Source organism: Neoarius graeffei, chromosome 7, assembly GCF_027579695.1.
Source record: "Neoarius graeffei isolate fNeoGra1 chromosome 7, fNeoGra1.pri, whole genome shotgun sequence".
In the NCBI taxonomy this organism is placed as follows: Eukaryota; Metazoa; Chordata; class Actinopteri; order Siluriformes; family Ariidae; genus Neoarius; species Neoarius graeffei.
Window position 1 is genome coordinate 66525862 of NC_083575.1, and position 27865 is coordinate 66553726.

Sequence of the window (27865 nt, forward strand, 5' to 3'; positions counted from 1 at the left end):
AGACAATCATAACTACACAATGGGCAGTATTTGCATCAGTATTTGCAGTATTTTCATACTTTTATACTCTTTAATGAAAGGTGATACAAGGCGGAAGTCCGCGCCGTTTTTCAGCAGTCGCATCACATGACCAACGCCAGCGAATCAGGAAGGTGGATGTCACAGTGACGTTGTCCAATGAGACGCCAGCTAGAGCTCAGCACAGCGTATCCGCGTATTCTGAATGTTTACACAGCACCAGAGCTGACACGATCTGGATTGAATACGTGGACGCTGGCGGATTCCCGTTTCCCGGCGTTTCCAGGCGGTTTAATGTAAACGGACAGTGCATCCGCGAAGAAAACGAGACAGATACGGTCTAATGTAAACGTAGCCTGAGCAACTGAAGGCCTCGCTCACATTGGCTAATGTTAATGTTCATGAGCCCACCATCAGGAGAACACTGAACAACAATGGTGTGCATGGCAGGGTTGCAAGGAGAAAGCCACTGCTCTCCCAAAAGAACACTGCTGCTCGTCTGCAGTTTGCTAAAGATCACGTGGACAAGCCAGAAGGCTATTGGAAAAATGTTTTGTGGACGGATGAGACCAAAATAGAAATTTTTGCTTGAAATGAGAAGCATTATGTTTGGAGAAAGGAAAACACTGCATTCCAGCATAAGAATCTTATCCCATCTGTGAAACATGGTGGTGGTAGTATCATGGTTTGGGCCTGTTTTGTTGCATCTGGGCCAGGACAGCTTGCCATCATTGATGGAACAATGAATTCTGAATTATACCAGCAAATTCTAAAAGAAAAGGTCAGGACATCTGTCCATGAACTGAATCTCAAGAGAAGGTGGGTCATGCAGCAAGACAATGATCCTAAGCACACAAGTCGTTCTACCAAAGAATGGTTAAAGAAGAATAAAGTTAATGTTTTGGAATGGCCAAGTCAAAGTCCTGACCTTAATCCAGTCGAAATGTTGTGGAAGGACCTGAAGCGAGCAGTTCATGTGAGGAAACCCACCAACATCCCAGAGTTGAAGCTGTTCTGTACGGAAGAACGGGTTAAAATTCCTCCAAGCCAGTGTGCAGGACTGATCAACAGTTACCGGAAACATTTAGTTGCAGTTATTGCCGCACAAGGGGGTCACACCACATACTGAAAGCAAAGGTTTACATATGTTTGCCACTCACAGATATGTAATATTGGATCATTTTCCTCAATAAATAAATGACCAAGTATAATATTTTTGTCTCATTTGTTTAACTGGGTTCTCTTTATCTACTTTGGGGACTTGTGTGAAAATCTGATTATGTTTTAGGTCATATTTATGCAGAAATATAGAAAATTCTAAAGGGATTACAAACTTTCAAGCACCACTGTATGAGACAATAGATCAGCTTTATAGATTTCAGATTTCCTCATATTTATATCTAGATGCGTTAAACAGACCACCTAATTTTTCTTTAGGTGAGCAAAAGTATTGTAACAGGTAGTCTTAATGTAAATAACAATATTTGGTAGCATATCCCTTGCTTGCAATAACTGCATCAAGTAAGAGACCCACTGACATCACCAAACTGTTGATTTCTACTTTTGTTCTATTAAATTCCGTTCAATTTAGTTTTATCTGTATAACAGTGGACATCGTCACAAATCAGCTTTACAGAAATATATAAATTCTGGATGTAAATTTTACTAATATGTATTTATATATTTATAGCTAAATCAGCAAGTCAGAGGCAGCAGTGGCAAGGAAAAACTTCCTGAGACAACATGAGGGAGGAACCAGACTCCAAAGGGATCCCGTCCTTATCTGGGTGAAACTGGAAAGTGTGATTATAAATATTTGGTGTCTATAACTCTATGCTGTATAGTCAAAATGTGCAATCGTATAACCAGAAAATTCATTATAGTTTTAACATGAAGTCTATTTTGAGGATGAATGATAACCAGGAAACAACAAATGGTGAGCACAGTTAGCCAGGCTTTCATTCTTCGTAAACAGTATGAGGGATCAGCTTTAATGCATGAAAATGCTACACAAACACAAAAGGTATATGGTCAGAGACAAGCAAATGGTGGAGGGAGGTCTCCTGGCTAAATTATTGGTAGAATGAATATGCACAAGTACAAATAATCAAGCAGTGATGTAACATGTTGGATAGTCATACATTTTTACCACAAGAGAGCAACACAGGTTATATGCAGCAAGTATACATATAAAACATATTGGCACATTAGGAAATGTACTATAAATCTGAAATATAAAAATATCAATTCTGTAAATTGCTCTGGATAAGGGCATCTGCCAAATGCCATAAGTATAAATGTAAATGTATTCCAAACAATAAAAAGAACAGATTAAATGTCAATACTGTGAATTGAGGGAAATTTCAGAATGTATTGTTCAGACAGAAATGGATAATTTTATAAACATGAAAATACATATTCACTATGCAAACATTTTTTCCTGTATGTAAAAGTGATTCCTAAATCAATCCATGCAAGCATTAACATCTGGCAGTGCTCTGGAATTTGAACTCTCCAGTTTTCTACTTATTAAGAAAGAAATTTAACCTTATTCACCATAGTTAACTCTAATCCCATGTTTGATAAAACATGAATGTGCAACTATATCTTCAAGGTCAGGAGACCTATCTGGTCTGAACATAATTTCTCTCAATATGTTTTCTGATTTATAATCAATTGTTCTAATGACAATTACTGCTCTTCAATAAGATTAAACCCAATTCAGCTCTTACGGTTTTTGTTTGTTTGTTTTTTCCATTCAAAGTCTTATTAAAACACCATCATGGGTTTCGTTTTTGTTTTAATCTCAATAGTACCAGTGAATTTCTGTAATCCAGTTTTAATGAGGTTACGGATATCATAGGATTTGAAAGTATGGAGAATGACCGGGGCATCCTGAAATCTCTTCCCCATTCATTTGGGGAATCTTACTTTTGGAACCAGTTGAGGGTCAGAAGTCTTCTCAATAGATGCTTCACAGAAAAGCTGGGCTTTTTGGGAATGTACCGGTATCTGATAAGAAGATAAATCACTCCCACTGCAGGTATTGTCCCTAAAAGCAATAGGCCCCAAGTAATCACCTGCAAAGAACAAGGATGATCTTACTGCCATGAAGTATCAGATTGTTCTTATTGCTTTACAAAAAAAAGTAAGTGAAAATGCAGGCAGAGATGTATCTAATATTTCTCACTGAGATTACAATAAAATTAAGAGGAGATGATAATGGCTTTGCAGAGCATTTTAAACTAATCATAATTTTTGTTCATTTTTGGATAATGGACTTTTTTTGAATAATACTTTTGTTTAGAATAGAATAGACTAGAATAGAATGCCTTTATTGTCACTGTACAAATGTACAACGAAATTTAATTCATCATAGGACAGCAAAGCCGCTGCGTACGTGTACACTGCCACTTTTGGGCACTTCAGCCCAAGGCCATTCCATGTTAACCTAACTGCATGTCTTTGGACTGTGGGGGAAACCGGAGCACCCAGAGGAAACCCACACAGACACGGGGAGAACATGCAAACTCCACACAGAAAGGCCCCCATCAACCGCTGGGCTCAAACCCACAACCTTCTTGCTGTGAGGCAACAGTGCTAACCACTACACCACCATACTGCCTTTGTTTGTTTTAAGTGAAGAGCATTGAGGAGTCTATGCAGTTAAGGCAAATGGCATCTGCCAGACATTCTCTTCCACAAGTTAAAAAAAAAAAAAAAAAAGTCTCCTGCTCTCAGGGTTTCGAGCTGCTTGAACACCTCTGTCAGCTTCCACTCACTCTGTCGCTCCGAAAGGGTATTCATGATAATGAGGCTTTGCAGAATTGCATTACAGTAGCAACAAAGACAAGATGTCGATACCAACCACCCCACTCTCAAACCCTCCATTGCCGAAAACAAACACACACACTTCTGAATGGTTTGGGGTTCACCTTGTTCTGCCATTGCCAGCGGATTATCGCTTCATGATAGGGTGTCCGAGTAAAGGTAACCTGAAAGCAAATTAGCTCCAAGATGACTGCTGTTCATTAAACAGAAATACTTTTTTGAAGAAGAAATTTAAGTACTAAATGGCTTACCATTGTGTACAATGGGATTATTGTTTTTGGCATGATAAAATGGAGCGCGTTGTCTAGATATTTACGGAACAGAAAGTACTTGGAGTTCACATGTGCTCGCATCTAAGACACAAGAAAAACTGTTAGTACAATACAAAATAGCATGATGCCAGATGTTTTATTCAAAGCATTACTAAAAGAGCAAAACCACACAGACATACATTGGTCAACAGTTAATTGAAGAAAGTTAATATATCGACTTTTCCAACCTAATATCACCCAGACATTGTCATACTTGTATTGTAGAAGAATGTACAGTAGATCAGTGTTTCTCAACCACTGGGTTGCAGCCCATTAGTGGGCCGCAAAGTGCCATCTAGTGGACCACGAATTTTTTTCAAGTTTGAAGCCAAATACTAAATAGTTCAGGATGTCATAGTGTCCCAAATCCAGTAGCTGGTTTGAAGTACACCTTTCAAGTGGAATAAATACATTTGTGGGTAAATTAAAAACAACAAGTCTTTATTATTGTCACATTCCTCCTTTGCATTTAACACCCCCTGCCCCCGCATGCACAAATACACACATAATAAATAAATATGTTTGTGGGTAAATTATATGGATCTGTGATGCCTGCTGAAAGAGAAGAGCAGGGAGGATTGAGAATCGAACAGCTGTGGTTTGTTTACACCCGATACTAAAACTTGTAGCATCCTGGCAACCATTGCAAAGACGTGTACAAAGCCCAGAAACTCCTATTTACCTGGGCATAAATGATACAAGATTTATCTTCTAGTGCCCTGATCCCCAGATCTTTAGCGCAACTACATATAAAAAGTTGTACTCCTCCATGCTCTTCCAGGTTTTCTTGTGTGTGTCCGTGTAGAATGACATCTGCAGCACCAGGTAGTGTGAGAGGTCGGGGATACTCAACGGATGGATAATTTTCCAACCCATAATGAATGAATGAATGAATGAATGAATGAACGAATTAATAACTTTATTTAAACATGATAAGTTGATCAGTAGAGCTGGTGGGGTTGTGCATGTACAGATACAAATAATTACAAATATAAAAGATTAAAACTAAACACAATCTTAAAAAAACCCTTAAAATCTGTTGATAATCTGTTAATTATCTTCATTTTAAGTTAATTAATAGTATGCATAACTAATGTCTTTGTATTTAGTTCTGGCTACAATAGGATCAAAATTTGTTCTACTAATGTCAAATTTAGCAAGTAAATTTTTCTTTCTTTGGAAAAATCCTTCTTTGTTAACGTGTAAGGCTCTAATCCCATTGAGTGGTTGCTATATCCACTTCTTTTAAGTATACTTCTTGGTTTTAATAACTTGCTTGTTTGCTGAAGACAAACATGGCAAGAAGTTCTTGCATTCATGGACCAGACTCCACTTTTGGATCATTAATCCCTTTTGACTGAGAATGCCCTGCATGCATGGTTTTATGTTGGCTTCTCACACATCCATACAGTTTTAAATACAATAACTACAATTAAAAACAGTATGTTTTTATTGCATTTATTTAATTCCTGGGCTCCCATCTGTAACAGGGAGTGATGTTGCATCCCATTAATCTCATCTCATCTCATTATCTCTAGCCGCTTTATCCTTCTACAGGGTCGCAGGCAAGCTGGAGCCTATCCCAGCTGACTACGGGCGAAAGGCAGGGTACACCCTGGACAAGTTGCCAGGTCATCACAGGGCTGACACATAGACACAGACAACCATTCACACTCACATTCACACCTACGGTCAATTTAGAGTCACCAGTTAACCTAACCTGCATGTCTTTGGACTGTGGGGGAAACCGGAGCACCCGGAGGAAACCCACGCGGACACGGGGAGAACATGCAAACTCCACACAGAAAGGCCCTCGCCAGCCCTGGGGCTCGAACCCGGACCTTCTTGCTGTGAGGCGACAGCGCTAACCACTACACCACCGTGCCGCCCGCATCCCATTAATACACTTTACAATAGATTATTAGATTCTAAAAGAACAGATGAGCCAAAATAATTGGGGATCTTTTTTAATGGGCCCTGACTCATTAGGAGTATGAATAGGTGGGCCTCAAAGCAGAAAAGTTTGAGAACCCCTGCAGTAGACATAAAAGCTACACATCCCTGTTACAATTGCAGGTTTTTGTCATGCAAAAAAAAAACCCTAGATAAATCATTCAAGGTTTTTCCACCTTCAATATGATATAGTAACCAACTAAATTCAAGTGAAAAACAACGAGATATTTCTAGGAAAAAAGGGGGAGAAAACAACCCCTCAACTGATCAATATCTTACAACAATGAGATCCTGTACAGGCTTGTAAGCTTTCTGAAAAATAGCTTCAGTAGTTTGATGAAACCATAAGATTTCAAGAAAATCCTACAGAAATATCTCATCTCATCTCATTATCTCTAGCCGCTTTATCCTGTTCTACAGGGTCGCAGGCAAGCTGGAGCCTATCCCAGCTGACTACGGGCGAAAGGCGGGGTACACCCTGGACAAGTCGCCAGGTCATCACAGGGCTGACACTAGACACAGACAACCATTCACACTCACATTCACACCTACGGTCAATTTAGAGTCCCCAGTTAACCTAACCTGCATGTCTTTGGACTGTGGGGGAAACCGGAGCACCCGGAGGAAACCCACACGGACACGGGGAGAACATGCAAACTCCGCACAGAAAGGCCCTTGCCGGCCACGGGGCTCGAACCCGGACCTTCTTGCTGTGAGGCGACAGCGCTAACCACTACACCACCGTGCCGCCTACAGAAATAGCTGATCTGGTTAATCAGAAATCACTTAACTGATGATAAATGTATAACAATTACTTTTGAACATGAAGTTGAATGTGATTGGTGAAATCTGAGCATCATCTCATACTCCATTGTGAAAGGCTGTGCACACTTGTGCAACCAGGTAATTGTGTTTTTTTTTAATTTATTTATACACACACACACACACACACACACACACACACACACACACACACACACACACACAAAGTTTCTATCGATTTTTCACTTGAATTTTCTTGGTTGCTCTATCACCTTCAAGAAGGAAAAAAATCTGACATGATTCATCTTGGTGTTTATATCACAAAACCCTTCAATTTTAACAGAAGTATGTATACTTTTTTTTAGATCCACTGTAAGAAAAGCTCGAGTCAACATTTGTCCCGAACCATAATTGTATTTACCATTTATCTGAGTTTTTATTTTGTATATTTGCAATCATGACCCCATGTTGTTGCTTTATGTTGTAATATTGCAAGGTTTCCTGAACTGCTATGTTTAAAGTATCCCTTTAAGCAAGACTGAGCAGGTCTAAAAGTATTACAATATTCCGGGATGCATACAGTGGTGCTTGAAAGTTTGTGAACCCTTTAGAATTTTCTATATTTCTGCATAAATATGACCTCAAACATCATCATATTTTCACACAAGTCCTAAAAGTAGATAAAGAGAACCCAGTTAAGCAAATGAGACAAAAATATTATACTTGCTCTTTTATTTATTAAGGAAAATGATCCAATATTACATATCTGTGAGTGGCAAAAGTATGTGAACCACTAGGATCAGCAGTTAATTTGAAGGTGAAATTAGAGTCAGGTGTTTTCAATCAGTGGGATGACAATCAGGTGTGAGTGGGCACCCTGTTTTATTTAAAGAACAGGGATCTATCAAAGTCTGATCTTCACAACACATGTTTGTGGAAGTGTATAATGGCACAAACAAAGGAGATTTCTGAGGACCTCAGAAAAAGCATTGTTGATGCTCATCAGGCTGGAAAAGGTTACAAAACCATCTCTAAAGAGTTTGGACTCCACCAATCCACAGTCAGACAGATTGTGTACAAATGGAGGAAATTCAAGACCATTGTTACCCTCCCCAGGAGTGGTCGACCAACAAAGATCACTCCAAGAGCAAGGTGTGTAATAGTCGGCAAGGTCACAAAGGGCCCCAGGGTAACTTCTAAGCAACTGAAGGCCTCTCTTACATTGGCTAATGTTAATGTTCATGAGTCCACCATCAGGAGAACACTGAACAACAATGGTGTGCATGGCAGGGTTGCAAGGAGAAAGCCACTGCTCTCCCAAAAGAACACTGCTGCTCGTCTGCAGTTTGCTAAAGATCACATGGACAAGCCAGAAGGCTATTGGGAAAATGTTTTGTAGACAGATGAGACCAAAATAGAATTTTTTGGTTTAAATGAGAAGTGTTATGTTTGGACAAAGGAAAACACTGCATTCCAGCATAAGAACCTTATCCCATCTGTGAAACATGGTGGAGGTAGCATCATGGTTTGGGCCTGTTTCACTGCATCTGGGCCAGGACGGCTTGCCATCATTGATGGAACAATGAATTCTGAATTATACCAGCGAATTCTAAAGGAAAATGTCAGGACATCTGTCCATGAACTGAATCTCAAGAGAAGGTGGGTCATGCAGCAAGACAACGACCCTAAGCACACAAGTCGTTCTACCAAAGAATGGTTAAAGAAGAATAAAGTTAATGTTTTGGAATGGCCAAGTCAAAGTCCTGACCTTAATCCAATCCAAATGTTGTGGAAGGACCTGAAATGAGCAGTTCATGTGAGGAAACCCACCAACATCCCAGAGTTGAAGCTGTTCTGTATGGAGGAATGGGCTAAAATTCCTCCAAGCCGGTGTGCAGGACTGATCAACAGTTACTGTTGCAGTTTAGTTGCAGTTATTGCTGCACAAGGGGGTCACACCAGATACTGAAAGCAAAGGTTCACATACTTTTGCCACTCACAGATACGTAATATTGGATCATTTTCCTCAATAAATAAATGACCAAGTATAATATTTTTATCTCATTTGTTTAACTAGGTTCTCTTTATCTACTTTTAGGACTTGTGTGAAAATATGATGATGTTTTAGGTCATATTTATGCAGAAATATAGAAAATTCCAAAGGGTTCGCAAACTTTCAAGCGCCAATGTATATTGTATTGCTTTAGAAGTTCAATATTAAAATCTTTCCCTGCACCCTTCAATGTTTATTTGTACACTTTTAGAAACTCCTAAATAAAAGCTCATTGTGTGATATCCATTGATTAAACCAGACACTTGATTTTTTTACTGTAAATTCATTACCTGTGTGTACAGCTTATGCTCCAAATATATACTATAATTCCACACTATATAAGTTTGCAAGAAAATAAATCACCTCTATGTAATTGTACATAGCCAAATCAGCTATGGCGTGGTCAGCAGCGACACGGACTCGTGTGTACTCCAGGAGAACAGCAGCTGCCAAAAAAAATAAATAAATAAACAACCTATGTACAACTGTTTACTATTTCTCTGTCAAACAGAATTGCTGAGAACTCTTCATAGCAACAACATGCGCGATCCAAATGACACCTACAATTAAAGTGCAGCTTCGATGAAGTTGACCACATGATTAATGTGTAAATAAGCAAGGTCTTCTCACTAACTGATGATTTTATACAAAAACTTGAAATTAGTCTGAAATTTAAACTTAGAATGTTAATACTGGAGAGTGAAATGTTATTTACTGTTATTTAAAAAAAATCAGCAGCATGTGATAAAGTGCAGAATGAAACAGACTTACAAAAGTCTTCATTAAACTGATCCATAATCTCATCAAAAACAAGGCAGTCCTCAAAGCCCTAAGAGACAAAGTTAGATAATGAAAAATAACTTGAGCATGAACAGATTACAAGTTTCTGTTACCGAATGATCACATTCTTGTTAATAAATGCATCTTTTTTATGCAAGAGTTTATATCCTGTTTTGGATAAACTCACCACTTCAGAATTGTGGATATGTGGTGCTTGAAATTTGAACATTTTAATGTAATCCTGCTTATATCGCAAAATAGTATTACAACCTTATTATTTCATGATGGTTTACAAATACAAAATAACTGTATTTAAGAGCATTTTCCATGTTTTCTGATGAATCCAGTATAACCATAGCAAATCATCCAGAGCATTTTAACATAAAACTTGTGTTCTATATGGTCTGTGGACAGAAAAGTACGTTGTACTGTACATCTTTGTTACTTTTTATGTTCCTTTCTTTGGCAACATATGAAAATGTTTTGATTACAAGTACGATTAAGAAAAAAAATATGTGAAAATGAAATACAATACTAGACAGGGACACTCTAACGAGTGCAAACCCCGCCTTTTCCCTATTAAAATACATTGGGCGAAAATTTCGAAGTTCTGCCATGACCTTGACCTTTGACCTTTGACCTCCAAAATTTAATGGTTTCCTTCCTGGGTGATTGGCAACACATGTACAAAATTTGGTCCAAATCGATCCATTGGTTCTTGAGATATCTTGCAGACACACAGACAGACAGACAGACAGATACACACACACACAGACTGACGCAGGTGAAAATAATAACCCCGCCGACTACTGTCGGCGGGGTTAATAAAGACCACATGGACAATAAAATGCTTTTTCAGACTATGGTTCAAAAGCTGAACAGCTTATATACTATAAAAAAGGTTAGTAAATTATACAGCGGCATAAATCCGTCACCACTGCCTCATACTTCCAACTGTTCTCATTTGTACTCACTGCGTTCATGCCCTGCCCATAAAATGGCACCACAGCATGAGCAGCATCCCCCATTAAGACACATTTATCATTCAAATGATAAGGAGAGCACTTCACGGACACCATGGCCTGGGCAGGCAGTTGGAAAAAGTCCCTCTTTAGAGCATCACTGAAATACACGATACACAATGGTAAGGATTGTGAACTTAACTTCCTAGTTCTTGCCAAATTCATTTCAATAATTGCAGAGAAAAATGCCACAGCTTTTCATAAACACTGTAAAAGCCAGCACACGCACACACTTTGTTGGCCAGATTTACAATGTTTGTGTAATTTTGCCAAGGACATCATTAACCCTGTTCTATGTGGGGCAATGGTTCATGCAAACCTATGAACTGTGCATTGGTTTTGTTGATTTTTTTTTTTGTAAATTTCTGGATATAAATATCAGAGCATCATATGAAAACCGATCAGGAATTTTGCATTTAACTTTATGTTAAAGGGATAGTTCGGGATTTTTGACATGAATCTGTATGGCATCCCCATCAATAGTGTTGTGCAAACACACTGACTTACCCCTGACAGCATCCTGTGAGTCCAGTTCTTGTCCAGTTTTGATCCAGACGAAAGTAGTCCGGCAAGTTTGTTGGGGTCACGAAAGTAAAACGTTTTTCGTCTCAAAACAGTATGTGTTCAAAAGAGTGATATATTTGCATCACAAAACCATTGCCAAATAAAAAGTCAGACCTTGAAATCGCTTGGCACTATTTTCTCTCCCTTCTTATCACTGCGCGCTGCCGGCTTCATCCAGCTGCGGCTCCAGCTTCAAGGATAAGCTGGAGCCGCATACAGTAAGTAGGAGTCCCGGCGGGTGGTTTGTATTCGATTCGTTTATATCCCGACCTTGTCAGCTGTCACATTTATGTTCATGGACCCGGTAAGCTGGTAAATAATTTTTTTTTTTTTCTTTACCAAATTCTAACAGAAAACGAGAGCGCCCGAAAGGGAAAACTGAGCCGAGCCGCCTCACGGCTGTAATGCAAATTGCTTTCCTCCTCAGTATACAAGTGCGCTTCCATGGCAGGGAAAAAGAAACTACCACTGCTGCCTATGTAGTGCCCTATTTATACAAATAGGAGTCATTCAGGATTCAGCCATGTTTTTGCTCCGTGTCATGGCTGAATCCTGAATGACTCCTATTTGTATAAATAGGGCACTACATAGGCAGCAGTGGTAGTTTCTTTTTCCCTGCCATGGAAGCGCACTTGTATACTGAGGAGGAAAGCAATTTGCATTACAGCCATGAGGCGGGTCTGTTTTCCCTTTCGGGCACTCTCGTTTTCTGTTAGAATTTGGTAAAGAAAAAAATAAATAAATATTATTTACCAGCTTACCGGGTCCATGAACATAAATGTGACAGCTGACAAGGTCGGGATATAAACGAATCGAATACAAACCACCCGCCGGGACTCCTACTTACTGTATGTGGCTCCAGCTTATCCTTGAAGCTGGAGCCGCAGCTGGATGAAGCCGGCAGCGCGCAGTGATAAGAAGGGAGAGAAAATAGTGCCAAGCGATTTCGAGGTCTGACTTTTTATTTGGCAACGGTTTTGTGATGCAAATATATCACTCTTTTGAACACATACTGTTTTGAGACGAAAAACGTTTTACTTTCGTGACCCCAACAAACTTGCCGGACTACTTTCGTCTGGACCAAAACTGGACAAGAACTGGACTCACAGGATGCTGTCGGGGTAAGTCAGTGTGTTTGCACGACACTATTGATGGGGATGCCATACAGATTCATGTCAAAAATCCTGAACTATCCCTTTAATCACAAATTGATAAGGCATCATAAGTTACAAATTCCGCCCATAATCAGCTGGGATAGGTTCCAGCTTGCCTGTGGCCCTGTACAGGATAAGTGGCTACAGATAACTCATCAGTTCTCTCCTTTTAATAATACTGAGCTTCATTTATCAAAAATGGATGTGAACAGATTAGTAAATCATTTGCAGGAGCATTTACACAAGAAATATGGTTCATGAAAATCCAGTTACAGTTGCAGTCAGAAGTTTACGTTCACAGACATGAATGTCATCATGGTCATGAGTGTCGTGGCAATATTGTGCTTTCAAGGATTTCTTTGAACTGTTCTTTTTGTGGCAGAATAATTGTACAACATACATTATAGAAAAAGAAAAACAAGAATTTGGTGCATAAGTCTTAATTTACTTTGGATTTTCTGAAATCAGAACAGGATCAAAATTATACATACATGGGTGCAAGTATAACATTTTCAAAAACCTGAAAAGTCTGACAAAGTCAGATGTGCATGGCGCAGCCATGCGGGGGGGGGGGGGGGGGGGGGGTTTACAAAGGGGGGTGAGCCCCCTTAGGGCTCGAAAAAAATTTAAATTACAAGTTAAAATGGTTGTCTCTCATGCAATCTCATGCAAACATTTATAATATTAATAGTTATATGATTTGCATATTCACATCAAATGTTTAATACATTTCATCAATTCATCTGAAATAACAATATTTCACGTACAAGGCTTGATATTTCAAAACATCTAGCAACTACTAATTTAAATGTTGAAACAACCATTTTTAATATGCTTCTGCTGTGATACCTTTTTTACAATATATACACAGCTTGAGTTAAAATAAGGGGCCACATGTCTTGATGTCCTCAGAAACTCCTGGATTTTAGCAAATAACAAGATTCAGCTTTTTTCATATACAAAAATATCTATATTTTATAATCCATTACTGACTACAAATGAGTTTTCAACCCAACAACCACATTAGAAAAGATGATAAAAAAGCTAACAAACTTATTTCAAGATGTACCTTACTTTTATTTAATAATTGAAAGGTAATCAAATGTGTAAAAAAAAAAAGTTTATAAAAGCAGATACTTGTGATGAATAACTTCAATTCTAGAAGAAAGCACATTGCAGTTGCACATCACACAATGTCAGATGACAATTTTAAATCACCAATAAATGTTTTGAATTCACTTATTACTATATAGCACAAAAATCAGAAAAGTGATTAGTCTTATCGGCGTGATTTTTAAGTCCCTTCTTCCCGCTGGAGCCGTACTTGATAGTCTTTGAACAGCAGTCACAATACACAACTCCCGGGACATCCAATTTTCTCAGCCACATTCCCCATTTGTCACCATTTTTGTCACATTCGCTTAACCATTCCCATCTCCATTTATTTCTAGACATCTTTTCTAATTCTTTTGTATTGGAGCCTTCCGATAAAAACTTCATTTTGACATATTTTGATCAGCAACCAGAGGCAAAGCACTCGGATCTGTTGCAAGGGAGGGAAGCGAAATAAGGCTTATTATAAAAGCTGAAGTGAGCCAATCAAAAGCACCATTCTAACTTGCACCAAAAGAAACAGCAACTCATGGGAATAGCTGTGTTGATTTGGTTGAACAACGTGCTACGTGCTTGAAACATGATATCACACATGTATAACACCGTGAAACGACGGGCTAGTCAGGACCGCTCATTGGTGAGCGGCGTATAAATTGAATGAGGTTTGTGGCGAAGACTAGATGAAAAGATTTGTCTCGTGCAGAGACTGTACCGCGGTAACCCGGTAATATGCTGAGAGTGAGACAGTGAGAGGGCCACCCCCCCCCCCCCCCCCCCCCCCCCCGAAAATCTCAACGGATTTACACGATTTGGAAAAATGACTTTTTCAGAACCAAAAAAAACGGAGCTTCCGGCACATGCCGGAAAACTTGCACCCATGTACATACAGGGCCAAAGATATACATACAGTACCTCTAATATTTGTTTCAACATCTCTTAGCAAGTTTCACCTGGACCAGACACTTTGTGTCCATCAACAAGCTTCTGGTAGAATTATGGTTGAATATTTGACCACTCTTCTTGGCAGAATTGGTAGAGTTCAATTAAATTTGTTTGTTTCCCAGCATGGATCTGACTTTTAAGCAGAGTCCACATATATTGAAATCAGGACTTGTTTTAAGTTTAAAGTTAGCCTTCTTTATCCATTCAACAATGACCTCTGATGTGTATTTGAGGTCATTGTTCTGTTGGAACACCCAGTGGTGTCCAAGTTTTATTGTTTGAAGTTATGCTGAAGAATTCTGAGTCAGTCCTCCTTCATTCCGTCCACCTTGTGCAAGGCACCAGTTCCACTGGCAGCAAAACAGCACCAGAGTATGATGCTACCACCACCATGCTTAACACTTGGTAGTGTTCCTCTGTCCCTCTGGTCATTGTGGCCAAACAACTCAATATTTCCTCCAGGAGTCTTTTTCTTTGTCCATTTGGTCAGCTTAAAACTTTAGTCAAACTTTGGATCAGGAGCTTTTTTTCTTGGACAGCAGCCTTTCAGTCCATGGTGATGTAAAACTTGCTTGACTGCAGACAGTGTTCCAGCAGCTTCCAGTTCATGGTAGGTGTAAAGGATTTATTCTTGACCAAGAAGGCATTAATTTATTTTGTGATTGTAAAGGATTTATTCTTAATTGTAAGGATCTATTCTTGATCTCAGTTTAACCAAGACTGACATGTGCAAATATTTTGTGTTTAATCTTATGTGGAACATTCCATTGCCCTGTGCTATCATATCATATCATATCATAAGAACAGGCTGTGCATCAAATATTTTGTGTTCTATCTTAAGAATAGGCTGTGCGTAAGAAATGGCCTTTGATATCTGTCTGAACATTCTGTCAGAACAGTCTGCTGATATGAAATGTGTAAGAACATTCTGCTTATTATTGATGTCCCCACTCAGGGCCAAGGTTTCACTCACACATACAGAAGGTTCTGAAATATCAGTTAAGTGACCGTAGCAATATGATCACTACAGCCTCTCTCTCTAGCATGCATTCTTTTCTCAGTCAACATTGAGCAGAACTGCTGATAAGTGCTCACAGACTGACCCAGTTACAGATATCAACAATACACACACACACACACACACACACACACACACACACACACACACATATATATACACACACACACACACCACATCCATATAAAGCCTGCTGTAGTCTTTTGTCTTTCGGTGAAGCTGTGAATAAAGATGGTGAAACTAATTTCTGGGTTCCTGTCTGTTTCACGATTCGCCCCAGAGCTCTGGGTGACACGAAGGGACCGATCTGCGAGAGGGTAATCGCTCCGGTTGGGGCAAGAGGAAGAGACGGTGAATCTCTGACCTAACAGTAGGCCTGCACCTAGATGGTTCCTGGGTTGTTCCCTACCATCCAGCTATTTTCCTCTGAGGTGAGGGGAACAGATTGGGTCTTCTTCCAATAACTTGTACTTACATAAAATTGTTTGATCTCATGATCATGGAATCTGCAGTTGTTTACAAATGGCTCCAAGAGACATTCCTGAGTTGTGTAAATCTATGATCCTCTTTCTCAGATCTGCACCCACCTCCATGGACATTCTTATTGTACTGTGAGTTGGTAAATCCAATGCGTGCTGTCAAATACACCTTTTTATGTTGGCACATAGAAGCTATCAGCTGTAGTCAATTCTGATCACCACTAATATGAAGTTAAGATACATGGTGTTGGCAAGTTAAGACATTTTAGAACTTTCAGTGCCACTGAATTAATAATCCCAGTGGCTATACATAAATTGTTGAACCTGTATGAATAATTTTGACCCTGTGTTGATTTCAAAAATTGCAAAATAAATTAAAACTTGTGCACCAAAGTCATGTTTTTTTCTATTAAAGATTATGTTGTACAATCATTCTGCCACAGAAAAAGAACAGTTCAAAAAAATCATTGAAAACCCAATATTGCCATGACATTCATATCCATGTATGTAAACTTCTGACTGCAACTGTAGTCTGCAAAATCTTTTGTATCCTATGAGAGATCCTGAGTTTGTGGAAATTTACATAGAATTAGACTCAGAAATGTGAAACTTGATTAAATAGCTTCAAATTGTATAAGTGGTACGAGTTACTGCACTTTTATACAAGTTAGTTCTGGTCCACTAATTTGATTAATCAGGTAGTACTCCAAGAGTGTTATATTTATTATAACCACACTGGGATGTTTCACTGTGTGCATCACTCCACTTGTAGGTGTTCTCAACCCAACATTCCACTTCCTAGTTTGAAACGGTTACTACGGTACAGTAGCGTTAGGGACATCATCAGCGGACATGGCAAATGATAATTTTTAGGAGTATAATTTTGGCTTTAAATATGAAAGCTCATCAGATGAAGATGAAACGGAAGAATGGATGGATGTCAATTTCACCAGAAGCACCCTTAACAGGAATGGGCAAATCAATGTAAGCTAGCTGGCCAGCTTGCTAACATGCTAAAGTGGGTGAGGTTTCTTCAGGATCTATTTCTGTTAGCAAAAATAAACAGAATATTTGGCCATATTATGTCTGAAATATCAGTTACTCAGTATTAATTTAATTCAGTTTGGATTGTGAAAACTTTTACACTCAAGTCTACTAAAATACTGATAAGTGAAGCCCAATGTATTCAGCCCCTTTGAGCCAATGTTGAATTAACCACCCAAAATAACCCAGTGATTAAAAAAAAAAAACAATAAATTCTCTCTCTGTAATTGTTCCAAAATTCCATTTAAAATAATAGCAAATCAAACTTATTTTAACAAATTTCTTGTGCCATGTTTTGATGCAAACAAGTCAGACAGCAAACTAAAGGAGAGAGAGACTGAACATTCCTTACACTCCTAAGAGTGGGATGGAATCTGGGAAGTATTTCTCAAAGAAGTGCATCAGCTCATCGCCTGTGGTAATCTTCTCAAACTCCTCAAATGGCATGAAGAGTGTGCAGGTGAACGTTTTGTCCTTTAAAATACAGGATAAACATGCTAAGATCTTTGCTATTAAGACATGAAACATAGCACATGTAGGATGTCCTACATAAATTTATACCACAGTGCAGTAGAATGCTCAAACCTGATTGGTCAATAGGTATGTATTACTTTCGTATCACAGCACAGGTAGTAATAAATGATAGGTAGAAAAAGAAAGAAAGAAAGAAAGAAAGAAAGGCGGAAAGAAAAAGAAAGAAAGAAAGAAAGAAAGAAGACTTTATTCATCACACACTTGTGAAATTACTCTCTGCATTTAGCCCATCTGAAGCAGTGAACACACACATGCGCACACACGTGACACACATACCCAGAGCAGTGGGCAGCCATGCTGACAGCGCCCAGGGAGCAGTTGGGAGTTAGGTGCCTCGCTCAAGGGCACCTCAGTCCAAGGTCATCCTATATTAACCTAACCTGCATGTCTTTGGACTGTGGGGGAAACCGGAGCACCCAGAGGAAACCCACACAGACACGGGGAGAACATGCAAACTCCACACAGAAAGCCCCTTGCCGGCCGCTGGGTTCGAACCCAGAACCTTCTTGCTGTGAGGCGACCGTGATATATATATATATATATATATATATATATATATATATATATATATATACACACACACACGTTTCAGAGCAATGTTGCCATCCAACCAAAATCTTTAAGGAAAGGCCTTCCTTCTTTCAGCAGTTTGGCACCAACTTGCTTTCTGCACATATTAAAACTGTATGGCTCTGTAGTAAAAGAGTCCAGGTGCTAAACTGGCCTGCCTGCAATCCAGACCTGTCACCCATTTAAAACATTTGGCGCATTATGAAGCGCAAAATACAACAAAGGAGACCCCAAAGTGTTGAGCAACTGAAATTGTACATCAGGCAAGAATGGGACAACATTCGTTACTAAGCATGCACCGATACCGATACTGGCATCGGCATCGGCCCCGATACTCCACTAATATACTCATACTCGTACTTGTCAAACAGTTGCCGATACCATGAACCGATACCAGTGCCGATCCCATGCGCCGATACCAATGTTCCCCGCAGCGCTTTTTGTTCCATTCGAGAGAGAAAAAAAAACTGAAGCATTGTTGAGCTCAGGCTTGAGCATAATATGATAGGCTATACCATGCGCCGATAGTGTTCCGTGAAGCGCCTTTTGCCAGCGTCCGTTCGAGGAAAAAAAGCCTCTCCCAGGAAAAAAATTGTAAATCTCAAGCATTGAGCGTAGGCTAATTTCGTCAGAAGACAAAAAAAATTGTTCGACAACAACCCATTTTTCCATGACGAAGATGTGTTTGCGTAGTCATGAAACAGTGCCGTCACAACATCTTTCCCCAACACTGTCATTTTAAACATCTCTCCACACTCCACTCCCTTTCGCTGCCATACGCAGATAGGCCTACGCTAAGATCCCCAACGTTGTCCTTTTTTAATGTTGGCTATTCGCCTAGGTAAGGGTTTTGTAGGACAGGCTACTCACTAACAAACAAATGAAAATCGGATTTTTGTATAGGTGAATCCAACCGGCAGAGTTTTTAAGTACGAGTCCAACCGGGAGAGTTTAAGAGTGAAGAGTGAGAGAGAGAGCTTTAAGAAATGGCTGATTGAGTTTTCCAACTTGTTTCAGTTGAGGGCAACGCTAAGACCAAGGAAATTGACGTCCCATCTACAGGTATGGAGCTCCACGAGCACGGGACGCGATGTTGCGTTTGGTTGTAACGGCTGAGTCTTCTTCTCTATACACTCGTTCATGACTAGTTGTCTCCCTCTGCTAGGTACTGAATGTCAGTGCGCACAGTTGTAGTGGGTGGTTGCGAGCATTGCGGCGGCCCGCGGGTGTTAGATTATAGATATGTAGGTAGCCTATATTTTAATAACATCAACAGTATCGGTAGTACTCGGTATCGGCAAGTACTGAAATGATAGTACTCATACTCGTATCGGTTTTCACAAATGTGGTATCGGTGCATCTCTATTCGTTACATTTGGCCTGAGTCGGGTGGTGGAGGTATGTGGCAGGGGGGGCGCGGCCAAGCGGCAGTCTGTGAATGGAGGGCGGGGTCGGGGAAGGTAAGTGGCTAAGTCATTCCACCTGCTGTCAATTAATGTGTCTCTGTTTGTCCCAGGGATGGAGCATAAACAGAGAGAGAGAGCAGAGAAAGGGAGCTCTCTCCCCGACCACAATGCATGTGTAAGTGAAAGAAAGCTGAAAAGCCAAAATAAAAGTTTTTGTGTAAACAACAACTCTCGCCTGCCATGCTTCTGTGCTCCACCCATATCAGGAAGTGCTACACTTACATATTGTGATCCGGGGCATCAGAAGCATTTTTAATGTGCGTGTGTGTGTGCGGGGGGCGACACACTGGTGGGGGGTCTGGGGGTCCTCATCTCATCTCATTATCTCTAGACGCTTTATCCTGTTCTACAGGGTCGCAGGCAAGCTGGAGCCTATCCCAACTGACTACAGGCAAAAGGCAGGGTACACCCTGGACAAGTCGCCAGGTCATCACAGGGCCGACACAGACACAGACAACCATTCACACTCACACCTACGGTCAATTTAGGAGTCACCAGTTAACCTAACCTGCATGTCTTTGGACTGTGGGGGAAACCGGAGCACCCGGAGGAAACCCAAGTGGACATGGGGAGAACATGCAAACTCTGCACAGAAAGGCCCTTGCCGGCCACGGGGCTCGAACCCGGACCTTCTTGCTGTGAGGTGACAGTGCTAACCACTACATAGAGCCCTGCACTCCCGCGGGAGTCCCGCGGGACCCGCCGCAAAGCAGTGCAGGACAAATTTTGAAAGCTCATTGCGGGCGCGGGCGGGAGCAGGAGTGCACAATGCGGGCGCGGGCAGGAGCGGTGATAAGCTGCAGTCCCGCTAACTAAAAACGTGTTTAAAATAAAATTTATAAATTATTAATTTATGTCTATCGTATATAATTTGTGCTGGATATTTTATTTGGCATTAATAAAAACATTTTAAGATGCCTAAATTTGCAGAAAGAGTCAGATTGCCATTGATCACCCTAACGGGCGATCCTTTGATCACTCTAATGACTCGCCGTTCACACCCAGCCTCCAGTGACCCACACTAACATGATGCCTCAATGACACCTTAGATGAGCTGGTCATCAGAATTCTGATTCTGATCCAGGAGAGGATAAATATCTCTCGTACGTTTCCGATTCCTTACCTCTTCCGTGTTTGAGATCTCCGATCATGGCAGAAGAGCAGAGCTCCTCTACTGAAGCTCACAGTGCTTCAAAAGTAAGTGCTGCTTTAAAAAGAGGTACATTTACCGTTAAAAAGTCAAGAGTCCTGAAATCGGACATTTGGAAATCATTCTCACTCGTGTACGACGCGGAGGGAAATCAGCTGCCCTTTGCTTGCTGTGATAAGTGCCAAAAGGTTCTGACATACTAGGATATTCTAGTTAGAAATGCTTTACAAATGTAAACTGGGTTAGCCTAATGTTTTGTATGGCTGAACAATAAATATACCAAATTTCCACTTGGAATTACGTGCTCGCCTGTCTTTTTTTTATTGTTCATTATTATTATTATTATTATTATTATTATTATTATAGACACTGACGAAGGCAACAGCCGAAACGTTTGTCTCCTTCTGCTGCTAAAAACAACTGAAAAGAAATGTAACTAAAAGAATAAGTTCAAGAGTGTGATCCATCTCTCCTTTCACACTAATTATTCATAGGAGACGCACCACGGGAGAACGCATACTTAAATGATTAGCCTACTTAAATAATTATTATTATTAGGTCTACATGTTGCCATGGCACGGTGGTGTAGTGGTTAGCGCTGTCGCCTCACAGCAAGAAGGTCCTGGGTTCGAGCCCCGGGGCCGGCGAGGGCCTTTCTGTGTGGAGTTTGCATGTTCTCCCCGTGTCCGCGTGGGTTTCCTCCGGGTGCTCCGGTTTCCCCCACAGTCCAAAGACATGCAGGTTAGGTTAACTGGTGACTCTAAATTGACCGTAGGTGTGAATGTGAGTGTGAATGGTTGTCTGTGTCTGTGTCAGCCCTGTGATGATCTGGCGACTTGTCCAGGGTGTACCCCGCCTTTCGCCCGTAGTCAGCTGGGATAGGCTCCAGCTTGCCTGCGACCCTGTAGAAGGATAAAGCGGCTAGAGATAATGAGATGAGATGAGATGTTGCCATTTCAACATTCCGAATTCAGAAACAAGGTAAATAATAACAAACGTGAACGTGAGCTGTAGATATTTATGCTCAAATCCACTCAAAGTAGGGGGCGGGGCACCATCACGCTGTGTCAAGACAAGAACTTTCCTGAGAAATAACGCGAACGTCTGCATCATGCGGGATTTGCGGGCGGGAGCAGGACAAAATATGGCAGGCGCGGGCGGGAGCGGGACTGAAAATCATAATTCTTTGCGGGAGCGGACGGGAGCGGGACTGCACAATGCGGGCGCGGGCGGGAGTGGGACTGAAAAATCCGACCCGCGCAGATCTCTACACCTCTGGCACTACACCACCGTGCCGCCCGGTCTGGGGGTCCTCCCCCAGAAAATCTTTAATTAATTAGATGCCATTTCCTGCATTCTGGTGTATTTTTAACAGGTTGTTAAACACCTGATTTTACCTACAAAAGTCACTTCATTCAATGACTATTTTAGAGACTCAACAATAAGTCCTCATTCAACTAGTCCATATATTCATCAGCCTGTTTTTAAACCCACTGCTATGCCTAAGATAATGAGATGAATGTGACAATTTATCACCAACAATGACTTTATGGGTGCATTTTACTTTTTATTTTGAGTTTCCTTTTTTATTTAGTTTTAGATGTTACACAACATGCCACTGGGCCAAGCAACAGTGACACTGTATGTTTAAAAATAAGAATATTCATAATTTCACACAATGAACAGGCATGACATGGCATCATGCAAACTTCATAACACAAAATCACACTGTGTCAAGCAACGGTGACGCACAAAAAATAACTTCACACAATGAACAGGTGCAATTTTGTTAACCACCAACAGTGACTTCAGTGGGTGCATTTTACTTTTTCCGATTTATAACAAAAATGACATGACATCATGCAGTCTTCATAACACAAAATTACAGTGTCAAGCAATGACACATAAAAGATAACTTCACACAATGAACAAGTGCAGTTTTGTCAACCTACATGCAATGGTGGTACTACAGTAACATTTACAGATTAGTATAACAAATAGATTTATAGGCATAACTCTTTCTTACATTGGTGCCACCACAATTTCTACCACTTCATAACTTTTATCCCCCTTTCCTTCACAATCCACCTGGAATAACATCCATCTCTCTCCACTGCTTTCCTTTCTACTATTCCTTCCCCATACACTGATTTCTCATGTTACTTTCCAGAAAACTGGTAAAGACCAGACAAAACAAGTTCTTCAAATCACAACAGGGAATCAATAAATATCATCAGAGCAGACTTGACCTCATTCTTGGCATTACAGTAAGGTCGGCCTACTGGGTTTGAATTAAATGACAGCTAATATTAAGCTAACTGATACATCTCCTAACATTGTCTAGCCAGCTAACTGCACTAACATTTCCATCGGGACAAAAGCAAACCTGTCCTGTGGGGAAATTTTGACTGACTTTCCGCTTCTTTGTAAAGAATTTCCTTATGTCCATTGTGTCTGGGGAGGGAGCAAATACTGCAAACAATTCATCATCAACCAAGAATACCCCATTAGGCTAAGCTTATTTCATTGTTTAGTTGAACATTAATTTAACGTGGCCTAGGGTTAATTTTGAGGGCATATAACAAAAGAATAAGGTTTTAGCAAAAGCTAGACATTGTGAGGTGGCAATGGGGCTGACGTCACTTCCTCCACTTTTGAGCAGCTACACCAACATTTCTCTGCTTGCGCTGAGATTCACTCACATGCGGGGAGTTGTTGTAGGTAACGCCCGGAAAACCCGGAGTGGATTTTCAGTAGTATGTGTATTCTCTTATCGATCAAGTGGAATGGATTCTTTCACGAAGCAATAGAAACGGCACTGGGTGAACTAATATTGTATGTTAAATGTGGGGGGGTCCAAACAAAGAATTATGAAATGTGAAGGGGACATGTCCCCGCCATATTCAATGGTGGTGACGCCCATGTTGTGATCCCAATAACACCTTTACTCAAATTCAAAAGCAACACATTTAGTGCATGCAACTGGAAGAAAAAGGGTCTTCTAAAACAAGTAACTACATAATGTAGAAACAGGAAGATAGAATAATGCATTTTAGTATAAATACACAGGTGATTATAGGAAATCTCGTGCATGCTGATTGGTCGAGACATTCGGACCATTTCTTGATAATCACCTTGAGTGATTTGATAAAATGGCGGCCGATCGCTTCGTCACCGTAAGTGTGGAAGAATTACAAATTATGAAATACTGTACCTAAAAGCACTAAAGATGCTACAAAGTTTGGTTTAAAACTATTCAAAGGTAAGGTGGAATTGTGATTTATTTTATCTATTTCAAAACAAAAGTATTTTATGCAATTCATATAGATAAGTGACACAAGTTTGCACGTATTACATTTGCGTGCCACTTTTGAAGATTTAAATAATTTAATCCCATTTTTTTTAAATAATCACCTGTGTATTTATACTAAAATAATTATCCACCTCAGGTTCAGTGAATATCAGTGAATAATAACCTCGACTACTTATTGGTTATTTTTCACCAGTATTCACTTCACCTTCGGTGAATAATTGTTAATTAATGGATTTTAATAGCATGGCAGATATTCTGTAACAAAATTAAGCTTTTGGGAAAATCATAATAAGCACAAGTGATAAAGTGAGACCATAGAGTTTCAAGTATCCCAGGACCCCAGCATTTCCTGAATACATTATTTCAGGTTTTGAGAACTAAGGACAAAATCAACATAAATACTTTTCATTTTATGATGCTATTGTTTGTTTGTAAAACCAAGAAAACATAATGGTTATTACTTGTTGGTTATAATCATTGTTATCATCTAGTTTTGAAAGGAAAAGCTAGAATGTCGATTTTTGGCTGATATATTTGATACAAGGGCGGCACGGTGGTGTAGTGGTTAGCGCTGTTGCCTCACAGCAAGAAGGTCCGGGTTCGAGCCCCGTGGCCGGCAAGGGCCTTTCTGTGCGGAGTTTGCATGTTCTCCCTGTGTCTGCATGGGTTTCCTCCGGGTGCTCCGGTTTCCCCCACAGTCCAAAGACATGCAGGTTAGGTTAACTGGTGACTCTAAATTGACCATAGGTGTGAGTGTGAATGGTTGTCTGTGTCTATGTGTCAGCCCTGTGATGACCTGGCGACTTGTCCAGGGTGTACCCCGCCTTTCGCCCGTAGTCAGCTGGGATAGGCTCCAGCTTGCCTGCGACCCTGTAGAACAGGATAAAGCGGCTATAGATGAGAAAAAAAACTCTATAACTGTAACGTTTGTGTCAAATCTCTGGTTTCTGTCAAAAAGTCCTTAGTGAGCAAAAACGTATCTTGAAATCACTTTATGGAACACTTGAAAAAGAAGATTCCCCAAATGTAATCTATATAATTTACACTTACCATGTTGGGGAGAGCTATCATCATGAATGTGTTCCTGGGCCAGATATGAAGAAAATTAGGCTCCATTGCAAACTGAACACAAAGAGAGAGGATGGACAGGATAAACTGTAAAAGTAATTACCTAAAAAATGTATACATACAAATGCATAACACTATTCTGTGTGCCCTTACTGCAAGAAATATTGTACACTGTTTGATACCAAATATACATTGAGACTATGAGACCATTACAGCATGGGGCTAAGTCTAAAGGTTCTTTCATTTGTATTAAAAATGGAGAACTACTTTGTTCAATCTGCAGATTCCCCCATAACCTTCAAGAACTCCAGCTTCCTCAGTAGCTTTATCCTTCAAGGTGTGAGGGTTCTGACCCCCCCACACACACACACACCCACACACCCACACACATTACCACTGGACTTTGCCACGATCCACAATCCAACCCCCCCCCCACACACACACACACATCGAACTGCGCACTTTACTTTCCACACCACTAGTGCAATTTGTACACACCACACTGTGCACTTTACACTCCACTAGTGCAATTCTGTTGTTTACATTTTACACTCCATTATTGCAATTCTTAAAGCATATATGCAGAGCCATGGTCTCAGTTTTCGTTTATAAATGCCTTGAGACCTCAAGAATGGCACAGGAATAGTTTTAAGTGTTAACAATAAATCTAATATAATAATTTTATGATTAAAATGATTCATATGGGTAGCGGTCTGAGTGAATGACCTTGACATCCGTGACGTCACCGCAGGAAGTCTATCGGTCTCATTACCATTTCCGCTATACTAAAACACAGAGCTGACTGCAACTCCGATCCTCCATTTTGAGTTAATTTAATCCCCATGCCATGTAGATGTGCTGTTGGCCGGTGCAGCAACATGGCAGAAGGTGGATTTACGTTGCATTCATGGCCCAAGAATGTTCAAACTGCAAAGATTTGGACGCGTTTTGCAAGAAGTTCATGGGCACATTGGGCACCTACGAAGTGGTCTCTCCTCTGCTCTGCACATTTTACTGAAGACTCGTACGAGACCTCTGATCTGTTGAGGAGCGTTGGTTATAAGCCCGTATTGAAAGAGGGTGCAGTACCAAAAATTAAATAAAACTACAAGAAAAGGAAAGTATTTATTTTATTTTATATTTTTAAAAAGGAAAGTAAGTTCAGTTGCACCAGTTCTCAGCAAATTCAATCCAAGGTCAGACCGTTTAATGCTCAGAGATATAAAGAAAACACCAAGAGCTGTGGCAGGATCTTAAAAGAACTATGCATAAATGAATGCCCTCAAACCTCAATTAACTTAAGCAATGTTGCAAAGAAAAGACAAAATGAAAGACTGATAAACTCTTACTGAAAACATTTACTTCAAGTTATTGTTCCTTAAAGCCAAACAAAACCCAAAAAATAAACTCCTTTAGATTGACCAATAATATCCATATAAGACATGTTCAAGTGTTCACTTGTTCATATTTGTACCTGCACACTGTGTACAAATTTTATTTTAAAAGAAGAACAATGTCCCTGGGCGCCGCCATCTTACTCTCTCCGAGATTCAAATATCGCACCCCGAGTATAAATCGTGACGTCACCAACACGCTACATGATTTACCAAAGCTAGTAGAGCATGGGGACCCGTTGCTTCTAAATTGTGTAAACAATCCAAAAGATGCCCGAGTGTCAAGAGTTTGGGTGAAAATAAGCCTGATCATTAAATGCAACATGCTTGTGTTTGTTTTTATTCACTGAGAAAAGTGATATTTTTAGATTCAGTGCAATATGTATACTGTGCCTACTTATTCAGGTGACATTGTGCATACCTAACAACCTGTTTTCTCTTTTTCTTCCCCCCCCCCCCAAACCTGTCCCTCTATAAGTTACATGTCGGTCCTGGGATCAAGATGCTGACCTCTTCTGCTCCTTGGACCTGCCTGATTCATCCTGGTGTCCTGTGTCTGGTTGGAGTCTCATCACATCGCTCCTGTGGAGGGCGGCCCCATATGGACAGCTGGGGGTCGTGCCTGGAGGACGCTCTGGACTCTTGCAGTGGTGCTTTTGTGGCTGAGGACTGCAGTTGACTTGCTGACTTTAGGACGACGGTTGTCGCGAACAGTTTTGCGCTCGGGTTTCCGTCGGTGGGGGGTTTATAGCATCAACGAAGCTGACTTTATGTTAGGACTGGTTATAGTCATGTTGTCTGTTGTTGCCCGGATGGGGATGGGTTCCCTTTTGAGTCTGGTTCCTCTCGAGGTTTCTTCCTCATGTCGTCTGAGGGAGTTTTTCCTTGCCACCGTCACCACAGGCATGCTCATTGGGGATAGATTAGGGATAAAATTAGCTCATATTTTAAGTCGTTCAAATTCTGTAAAGCTGCTTTGCGACAATGTTTATTGTTAAAAGCGCTATACAAATAAACTTGACTTAACTAGACTGCAAGAATCATGTTGCTATGGCAACATGATTGTTTGAGTATCTGTGTCAGTACTGCGTATGCGTCAACTAGCCAAGGGAGATTTAAACTTCATAAAAGTGAAGTCCGTTGATTCTCGTATTTTGTTACCAGTATAAAAAATAAAATAAAAAAATTACATGGTTACAGAAAATTTCTGATCAGATTTTTAGAATTAGGAGCCTTTGTCACATATACATTACAGCACAGTGAAGTTCTCTCTGCATTTAAGAAGCAGCCGCCTTTATTTGTCACATGCACATTCAAGCACAGTGA

At 40.3% G+C, this 27865-nt stretch overlaps 1 protein-coding gene across 1 annotated transcript in view; it reads right to left on the bottom strand.

Moving 5' to 3' along the window:
- Window positions 1-1952: 1952 nt before the first annotated feature.
- LOC132889594 (kynurenine 3-monooxygenase) overlaps window positions 1953-27865 on the bottom strand; it is a 28872-nt gene continuing 2959 nt past the window's right edge. Inside the window, exons 5-12 of the mRNA XM_060926261.1 lie at window positions 25128-25199; window positions 17397-17518; window positions 10683-10830; window positions 9700-9757; window positions 9292-9374; window positions 4101-4202; window positions 3954-4013; window positions 1953-3098 (exon numbers count right to left, since the gene is read on the bottom strand). Coding sequence (XP_060782244.1) covers window positions 2946-3098; window positions 3954-4013; window positions 4101-4202; window positions 9292-9374; window positions 9700-9757; window positions 10683-10830; window positions 17397-17518; window positions 25128-25199 — 798 coding nt within the window. The 3' untranslated portion in view covers window positions 1953-2945. The remainder of the gene's footprint in view (window positions 3099-3953; window positions 4014-4100; window positions 4203-9291; window positions 9375-9699; window positions 9758-10682; window positions 10831-17396; window positions 17519-25127; window positions 25200-27865) is intronic.